Source organism: Elgaria multicarinata, chromosome 23 (genome assembly GCF_023053635.1).
Source record: "Elgaria multicarinata webbii isolate HBS135686 ecotype San Diego chromosome 23, rElgMul1.1.pri, whole genome shotgun sequence".
NCBI lineage: Eukaryota > Metazoa > Chordata > Lepidosauria > Squamata > Anguidae > Elgaria > Elgaria multicarinata.
Genome location: NC_086193.1, coordinates 3,250,605 through 3,260,067, shown reverse-complemented (window position 1 = coordinate 3,260,067; position 9,463 = coordinate 3,250,605). Strand labels below are relative to the sequence as shown.

General features: G+C 50.3%; 1 protein-coding gene across 1 annotated transcript; it reads left to right on the top strand.

The window, feature by feature from the left end:
* The first annotated feature begins 2,076 nt into the window (after positions 1 to 2,076).
* ARRDC5 (arrestin domain containing 5) lies at positions 2,077 to 7,959 on the top strand. The gene is made up of 3 exons (XM_063147311.1): positions 2,077 to 2,326; positions 4,412 to 4,620; positions 7,480 to 7,959. The coding sequence occupies exons 1-3, from the start codon at positions 2,077 to 2,079 to the stop codon at positions 7,957 to 7,959; spliced, it is 939 nt and encodes a 312-aa protein (XP_063003381.1).
* Positions 7,960 to 9,463: the final 1,504 nt, after the last annotated feature.

Here is a 9,463-nt window from a genome sequence, read left to right as displayed (position 1 = left end):
CAAGATGGATGGAGGATATTCTGGAGGTGACAGACCTGACCTTGGGGGAGCTAGGGGTGGCGACAGCCGACAGAAAGCTTTGGCGTGGGCTGGTCCATGAAGTCACGAAGAGACGGAAGCGACTGAACGAATAAACGACAACATTTGTATATATGGAGAACGTGGTGAAATGCCCTCTTCATCACAACAGTTAAAGCTGCAGGAGCTATGCTAGAGTGACCAGATTTAAAAGAGGGCAGCTTTAACGGTTGTGATGAAGAGGAAATTTCACCAGGTTCCCCATATATACAAACAACTCCTGCTGAAATTCCCTTTTCAATACAACTGTTAACAGGGCCAGTGCTACCACAGAGGCCATTCAGGCGCCTAGAGCGCCAAGCACAGTGCAGCACTCATGCGCGTTGGCTGTTAGCCAGCCCGGCCTGAGGATTCAGCTGGGCCTGGGCGGGTGAGATGGCAGCATGCGCCCGCCCAGCCGAAGCAGAATGCGTCCGGAAGAGAGAGAGAGAGAGAGAGAGAATGTATGGGTGAATGGGGTGCATGGGGTCTTTGAGTGAATGCATGTGTTCATGCGTGTGTTTGTTTGGAGTGAGTGATGCTGAGTGTGTGTGTGTGTGTGCACGTGTGTGAGTTGGGGGGGATGATTTGGAGGTGATATTCCTATTAAATAATACATTTTAGACCCATAGACATTCCTTTCCAATTTGTTTGCTATAATTGGCATGACGTATTTCTTGCACTTTAAAATAAATTTAGCAGTTTCAAGTTTTGTGTTTATTTTTTCCAGGAAATTGATGTTCTTAAAAATCAAAGTTGGCATTTTTGGGGGCCGGGTGGTGAAAGTAGCTCACCTTGCCTAGGGTGCAAAATAGTCTGGCACCGGCCCTGACTGTTAAAGTAGGGTGACCCTATGAAAAGGAGGACAGGGCTCCTGCATCTTTATCAGTTTCATTGAAAAGATAAATTTCAGCAGGTGCCATTTGTATGCATACAATCTCCTTTTAAAGCCGTCCAAATGGGCGGCCATCACTACATTTTGTGGTAGTGAATTCTATAGTTTAACTATGCAGTGTGGGAAGAAGCGCATAGATAACTATGGAACTCTCTGCCACAAGAGGTAGTGATGGCCGCCAATTTGGATGGCTTTAAAAGGGGGTTGGGTAAATTCCTGGAGGAGGAGGCAATCCATGGCTACTAGCCCTGATGGCTATGTGCTACCTCTGCTATCTGAGAATACACCCTCCAGGTGCTGGGGAACCCTGACGGATGATGGCCCTGCAACCAACTCCCCCGAGGACTCAGACTCCTGTGGGTCTTGGCCTGGCGAGCCCCGGGCTTCTGGGGTCTCTGAGGACGACTCCTCAAGTGATGGCTTGACATACCTCTACCTGCCCCACGTCCAGTTCTCTCTACCCATTCAGGAATATCTTTTTGACCTCCAGAAATCCCTAAGCAGTTCACGTTTCAATATTAAAACCGCATTTTAAATGTAATGATTACAAACACAACGTTAAAAAGAAGTCCAATTGCAATCGAAAACGGGACAATACAAGCAGCAGCAAGATGGAGCTGCATGATTGATTTAATTACAAGCTGGGGAAAGCCTGGGTGAACAAGTGCATTTCCAAAAGGCATTTTGAAGGATGCCGCATTTTCTCCCTCCTAAACTGCACCGGGAAAGGGTTTTCCAAACTGCACCGGGAAAGGGTTTTGCCAAACTTCAACGGGAAAGGGTTTTCCAAAGTGGATGGGGAGAGGGTTTTCCAAACTGCATTGGGAGACGGTTTTCCGACCGAGACAGCCCGCCATTGAGGTATTGTACTGCATGGCACCATTCTGCTATTTTCGGAATGTCCAAACTTCCGGTAACCTCCACAGCTAAGGATTTGTAGGTAGTTCAGTGACACCCCTGCAAGCTACTGCCCTTCTGAATGTTTTCTTGAAATATGCACGCACAGTGGTGATGTCACAAACCCTCTGACATCAGCCAAAGCACCAGCGTCATAAACACAAGCCCTTAGGGGGAATCCCAGCTCGTGGAGATGATAGATCCTGAACTCCTCGGAGCCCCCATCCATGTCGGTGGTGAAGTCTATGCAGCTGGTCATCCCGAAGGAGGTATATGTGGCCGGCTCCGACGTAGTTGGGAAATTGGTACTGAGCCTTCACAGCACGCTGGTGGACCCTCTGATCAAGGTGGACCTCATCGGAAGGGGCTACCTGGAGTGGACCGAAGAAGCTGACGTCAAGAAGGATTACAGCCAGCCAGGGACCTGCGTCAACAAGGCCGATTACGTCCACAAGACGAAAACCTTCAAGATTGAGCGTGAGGGCAAAGAGGGTTCCTACTGCAGCTTAACTGCAACTTGGGCTAGATCATAGAATCATAGAATAGTAGAGTTGGAAGGGGCCTACAAGGCCATCTAGTCCAACCCCCTGCTCAATAGGAATCCGCCTTAAAGCATCCCTGACAGACGGCTGTCCAGCTGCCTCCAGAAGGCCTCTAGGGAGGGAGAGCCCACAACCTCCCTAGGTCACTGGTTCCATTGTCGCACTGCTCTAACAGTCAGGAAGTTTTTCCTGATGTCCAGCTGGAATCTGGCTTCCTTTAACTTGAGCCCGTTATTCTGTGTCCTGCACTCTGGGAGGATCGAGAAGAGATCCTGGCCCTCCTCTGTGGGACAACCTTTTAAGTATTTGAAGAGTGCTATCATGTCTCCCCTCCATCTTCTCTTCTCCAGGCTAAACCTGCCCAGTTCTTTCAGTCTCTCCTCATAGGGCTTTGTTTCTAGACCCCTGATCATCCTCGCTGCCCTCCTCTGAACCCGCTCCAGCTTGTCTGCGTCCTTCTTGAATTGTGGAGCCCAGAACTGGATGCAATACTCTAGATGAGGCCTAACCAGGGCCGAATAGAGAGGAACCAGTACCTCACGTGATTTGGAAGCTATACTTCTATTAATGCAGCCCAAAATAGCATTGGCCTTTCTTGCAGCCCTATCGCACTGTTGGCTCTTATTCAGCTTGTGATCTACAACAATTCCAAGATCCTTCTCGTTTGTAGTATTGCTGAGCCTAGTATCCCCTATCTTGTAACTGTGCATTTGCTTTCTAGATGTAGAACTCGGCATTTATCCCTATTAAATTTCATTCTGTTGTTTGATAGACTCCAGCCTATCAAGATCACTTTGAAGTTTGTTTCTGTCTTCCAGGGTATTAGATCGACACAACTGCTTTATAGCTGTGTTGAAGTGCGCTGATAACTGTTGGAGCACAGGACCCATTCCATACACCGTTTTCATAGTGTTATTTCCTGCTTTTTATTCCACATTTGTAATGATTTGACTCAGTGTAGATCTGGCCCTAGGACACTGCAGTTTTGGGGTATTTATTTGTGAAAGAATGAATGGCCTACAACGCTTTAAGAAGATATTTTGAACCTTGGACCTGATCCTGAACAGGACATACGCTAACCAGGGGGTTGGATTCCACGGCCCCATTTCCAGTGCTATGTTTCCATTTTCACCATTTTTATCTTCCCCAATTAACAACGTCCTCTAGGCAGTAAACCGTAACCCACCCAAGTGTGGCAAATGCCCCCACCCCAAATTGCATGGCACAACAATAAAGGCAAATGTGCCCCTAAGCATGGGCAGAGCGACATTCCTTCACGGCTGGGAAATTGCCACAACGGGCCCTCGCTCGGACGCTCTGGAGGCCATTCCAGCCAACAGAGGGTAGATGGACATTGGGTGCTGCCCTATATGGAGTCAGTCCCTTGGTCCACAAAGCCCAATATTTTCTACACCAAGGCTGGAGAACCTCTTTCAGCCTGAGGCTGAAATTGAATTTCAGAGGAGCTCTCAGGTCGCGTTCCAGGGGTGCGCGGAGTGAAAGACAAAAGGGCAAATCAAATAACTAAATAAATATCCGACAGATAACTCCTCCCCCTCCGCCCCCTAGTTCAAGGTCTGCCCGAGAGGCCCTTCCGTATGTCCCACCACCAAGAGCTGCTGGGTTGGCAGGAAAACAGGACAGGGCCTTCTCTACGGCGGCCCCCGATTGTGGAAAACTCCCCCTGCAGAAATTAGACTGGCCACATCTTTGTGTAGTTTTAGGACGGCTGTTAAAACCTTTAACAGCATGGCTTTCAAACGATCACAAACACATTGACCGCGCTCTCCATTTTAAAGAGGCTGCACGTGACGTTTTCCCAGTTTCTAAATTGCTTTCGGGTTCTAAACCCTAAGTCACCATGGGGGCCTATTTGGCGGGTGGGGGGTCGACTCAGAAGTGCCTCGATAAATAATAAATACAATAGATCCGTTTCCCTGACCTCATCCTGGGCTCGCGACCCAAAGAACGCTGTGTGCGAAAGCGAGTAAAATTGAGCGACGTCTCTTTCTGGCTGCAGGGAGTTGGCTTGGTCCAGGTGTCCACACGTTTGACTTCCACTTCGTCTTACCTCCCAGGATCCCGTCCACCTTCACAAGCCGGGTCGGCCGGATCTCCTACTTCCTCCAAGCCATCTGTGCTACACGGGAACTCATCCTTGGGAAGGAGAAGAAGTATCTCCTGGTTCAAGGGACGTCCGTCTTCCGGCAGGACACTCTAGAATCCGAGGTAAAGCCTTGCAGTAGCAGCCGGCCACTCCCTCTCTACAGGTGTCTCTTTTATGCACGTAAAGAAACAATGTTTCACAACATACCTCCAATTTTACACACACAGTTAAGGTATCTAGAGAGGTAGGAAAAGGAAGGAAAGGAACCTTTCGCTGACGTTTTCTTGGCAGGCCTTATAGCGGGGTGGTTTGCCGTTGCCTTCCCCGGCCATTATTCCCTTTCCCCCAGCTAACTGGGTACTCATTTTACCGACCTCGGGAGGATGGAAGGCTGAGTTGACCCGAGCCGGCTGCCGGAAACCAGCTTCCGCTGGGATCGAACTCAGGCCGTGGGGAGAGTTTCAGCTGCAGAAACTGCTGCTTTACCGCTCTGCACCACACGAGGCTCACATGAGAGGTAGGAGATAACCCAAAAATAATGATCCAAAAATTGGGCATTTATGGCACCAGTGAAAAAAATCATATGTGGAGTCAGAATCGTAGATTTGGAAGGAGCCTCTAAGGCCATCGAGTCCAACCCCCTTCTCAGTGCAGGAATCCACCCTAAAGCATCCTGACAGATGGCTGTCCAGCTGCCTCTTGAAGGCCTCTAGTGTGGGAGAGCCCACCACATCCCTAGTTCATGGGTTCAACTGTTGTACTGCTCTAACAATCAGGAAGTTTTTCCTGTTGTACTGTCGTACCGCTCTAACAGGCAGGACGTTTTTCCTGATGTCCAGCCAGAATCTGGCTTCCTGTCACTTGAGCCCGTTATTCCATGTAGTCTCTCTTAAGTAACTTAATGGAGTCTCTCTAACAGTAACGTCCTGACTGTTAGAGCAGTACGATAATGGAATCAGTTACCTAGGGAGGTTGTGGGCTCTCCCACACGAGAAGCATTCAAGAGGCAGCTGGACAACCCTCTGTCAGGGATGCTTTAGGGTGGATTCCTGCATTGAGCAGGGGGTTGGTCTTGATGGCCTTGTAGGCCCCTTCCAACTCTGCTATTCTATGATTCTATGATTCTAAGTTGCAGAGATCTACCCAGCCCTGTTTCTTAATTGTGTCCTGTGAGATCAGACATGTGACCACGGCTATGTTCGGGTGGACATGCCCTGTTGGGGCTGGACACGCCCCCTAGTGGTGCAGACATGTTGATGGGCATGCCCCCTTGGGAGCCAGCCATGTTGTCCTCCTTTTCGGTTTCCAAAATATGGTCACTCAACGTTTCCTTAGACAAGGGACGCAGCAAACAAAGTCTCGGAAGGCCTGCTCTGTGCTGAGATCCAGAGTTCTGTTTTGCTTCTCTCCGTAGTCACCGCAGCCTTCTAAAATACCAGAAGCCCGTAAACAAAAATGGGTTGGACTGGACTCTACTTTCTCAAAAATGGGTTGGACTGGAGTTTTGGGTGACCCTATGAAAAGGAGGACAGGGCTCCTGTATCTTTAACAGTTGTATTGAAAAGGGCATTTTAGCAGGTGTCATTTGTATATATGGAGAACCTGGTGAAATTCCCTCTTCATGGCAACAGTTAAAGCTGCAGGTGCCCTGCCCTCTTTTGAATCTGCTCAGTCTAGTATAGCTCCTGCAGCTTTAACTGCTGTGATGAAGAGGGAATTTTACCAGGTTCTCCATATATACCAATGACACCTGCTGAAATTCCCTTTGCTATGCAATTGTTAAAGATACAGGAGCCCTGTCCTCCTTTTCATAGGATCACCCTACTGGAGTTTCAAATACTTGAAAGGTCGTCACACAGAGGAGGGCCAGGATCTCTTCTCGATCCTCCCAGAGTGCAGGACACGGAATAACGGGCTCAAGTTAAAGGAAGCCAGATTCCGGCTGGACATCAGGAAAAACTTCCTGACTGTTAGAGCAGTGCGACGGTGGAATCAGTTACCTAGGGAGGTGGTGGGCTCTCCCACCCTAGAGGCCTTCAAGAGGCAGCTGGACAACCATCTGTCAGGGATGCTTTAGGGTGGATTCCTGCACTGAGCAGGGGGTTGGACTTGATGGCCTTGTAGGCCCCTTCCAACTCTGCTATTCTATGATTCTATGATAAAGAATAGAGTAGGCCAGAAGTCAACATGCATCATCATCATCATCGTTATTATTATTAGAGTCCACCTTTCCTGCAGGTTGCTCATGGTTCGGCTCCCCCACCCCTTTTATCATCCTAACAACCCTGTGAGGTAGGTGAGTGGGAGAGAGGCACTGACCAGCCCAATGGGGATTTGAACCCGCTCCTCTCCAGTCCCAATCTGACCACACTAATAACAACATCGCACTGGCCCTTGATAGAAGATAAGTACTAGGCTAGATGGACACAGTGCAGACTCCCTATTTGGGAGTGGAGGGCACTCCTCTGTGAGTCTGCCTTCTCACCGACGGTTCTTCCTCCTCCTCTTCTTCCTCACCATGGCCACCCCTTGCTTACTTGACCAGAGAGCCAGGCAGACACCGCCACCGTTGTCTGGGCCGGAGCGAGAGCTAACAGAACAAGCTGGTTGCAATGGTGGAAGTGGAGGAGAAAGTCCAGGGGGATCTGGTCAGTGGATCCCTTCTGGGGTGCCATCCCTCGGCGAGTGCCCCACCACGCCCGCCCTTGACGCCAGCCATCGAAGCTGACCCAGTGGACTGGAATCCCTTCTGTTTCCTGTATTGATGCAATGCATTTATACTGCCCTTTCCCCAAAGGAACGTACATAGGTCTCCCCTGCCATTTTTCTCCTCACCATCCTGGAGATTGGGATTGGCCTATGGCCGCCTGGTGACCTTCCCGGCAGGGTGGCGGGATTCAAACGCTCCTCTCCGAGGCCTGGCTCCAACATTCTCACGCCGTGTGTGTCCTCTCTCTCTCTCTCTCTCTCTCTCCTCCAAGTACCCCTTGGTTGTGGAAGTCCAAAAGATCCTTCTGTACAACTGCTGTCTGAGGAGCGCGCCCATCACCTTGCGCATCTCCCTGGGTAAGAGCGTCTATGCGCCCGGCGACGACGTGCCGTTCACGACGGAGATCAGCAACCAGACGGGGAAGCCCGTCAAGAAAGTGGTCTTCGCCTTGCACTCCGTCGTGGTGTACAAGGCCTTCAACCTCCGGGCTGAGCGTTGCACGCTGCAGCAGCGCGAAGAGATGATGCGCTTGGAGTCGCACATTGAGCGGGGCGCCTGCGAGGTCACCCGGATCCACAGCACCTTCGCCCTGCCCCAGGTCCTGCCCGTCAGCACCTCTTCCAGGTCCGATGACATTATGGACGTTGGCTACGAACTCACGGGCATCGTCCATTTCCCCTGGTGCATGAGCACTGTGGTGGCGAAAATCCCCGTCGTGGTTAGAAACGACGTGGCCGAACCGAGAGAATGAAGGAACGGAGAGAACCTCCCGCACCTTTCAGCCCAGAGACGTCCTTCGCCAACCCAGGGAGTTTGTGCATAAAGGCAGACATCCCGGTGCGTCGGAACAATCCGGATGAATTAAAAGTTTGGTATTCGTGTACATTTCGAGGACTCTGGTTTTGATTTGTGCCGGCAGGGGTGTTGCTAGGAACTGAAAACATTCGGGGGCCTAGGCCCGCATGACACGAATCTGCATCAATTCTGCATAGGCTATGTATGCAGATTCAGAACGATTCACTAGTTGTTGTTTTTAGATTTCACAGGAGGCAAAAACCAGCCGATTCAGGTCTCATCCAAATGGCCTCACATCCAGTCCTTCAATTAATTTGTCCCCCTGCCCCAGATCATCCCAAAGCAATGGATTTTTCCTGTATTGCCGTGCACGGAAATATGGAAGGGTGTTGCAGCACGTCAGAAGGGGAGAATTAAGCCTTCCCCCGCTTTGAATCTTGCCCCCTGCACGGCACCAATAAGCAGCAGAAGAAAAGTTTTATTAGCACTCAGGGTTCATAGAATCATAGAGTTGGAAGGGGCCTCTAAGGCCATCAAGTCCAACCCCCTGCTCAATGCAGGAATCCACCCTAAAGCATCCCTGACAGATGGTTGTCCAGCTGCCTCTTGAAGGCCTCTAGTGTGGGAGAGCCCACCACCTCCCTAGGTAACTGATTCCACCGTCGCACTGCTCTAACAGTCAGGAAGTTTTTCCTGATGTCCAGCTGGAATCTGGCTTCCTTTAACTTGAGCCTGTTATTCCGTGTCCTGCACTCTGGGAGGATCGAGAAGAGATCCTGGCCCTCCTCTGTGTGACAACCTTTTAAGTATTTGAAGAGTGCTATCATGTCTTCCCTCAGTCTTCTCTTCTCCAGGCTAAACCTGCCCAGTTCCTTCAGTCTCTCTTCATAGGGCTTTGTTTCCAGACCTCTGATCATCCTGGTTGCCCTCCTCTGAACACGCTCCAGCTTGTCTGCGTCCTTCTTGAATTGTGGTGCCCAGAACTGGAAAGCAGGGTCCCTTTCTCCCAGGTTGATGTGTCTTGGCGTGCATCATGCGCACACCTAAGTGTCATACCCATAATAAATGTGACAACGATCAAACACATATTCTGAGCCTCACGATTGCCGCCTCCAATCAAACCATTCATCCTCCATCTGACATGCTCTGGCTTTGCGCATGGCCTCCCTTTCCTGGAGGCTTCTGGGATAGATATCCGCTCTCACCTAATCCCAGAATCCAGGTAGCAACAGAAGTTAGACGCCTGTCGGCAGTTTCGAAACATGCCCTTCCTTCGGCTTTCGCAACCGCCACCTCCCTGTCGCCTCCCCATTGGCCAGAGGAAAGAAAGATAATTCCTTGGTCTTCTTCCACCCATCACATGCTTAGCAATTACCTATATTAGCAGGTGCAGGCGAAGCAAGTCGGCACAGGATTCTGTCGTCGGAGCCAGGAGAAGAATTACGAGGAGACGAGAAAAG

Coding starts and splice junctions, on each gene's coding strand:
- ARRDC5 (XM_063147311.1), top strand. CDS start 2,077: ATGTCGGTGGTGAAGTCTATGCAGCTGGTCATCCCGAAGGAGGTATAT. Junction 2,327..4,411: donor GAAAACCTTCAAGATTGAGC/GTGAGGGCAAAG, acceptor TTCTGGCTGCAG/GGAGTTGGCTTGGTCCAGGT. Junction 4,621..7,479: donor AGGACACTCTAGAATCCGAG/GTAAAGCCTTGC, acceptor CTCTCCTCCAAG/TACCCCTTGGTTGTGGAAGT.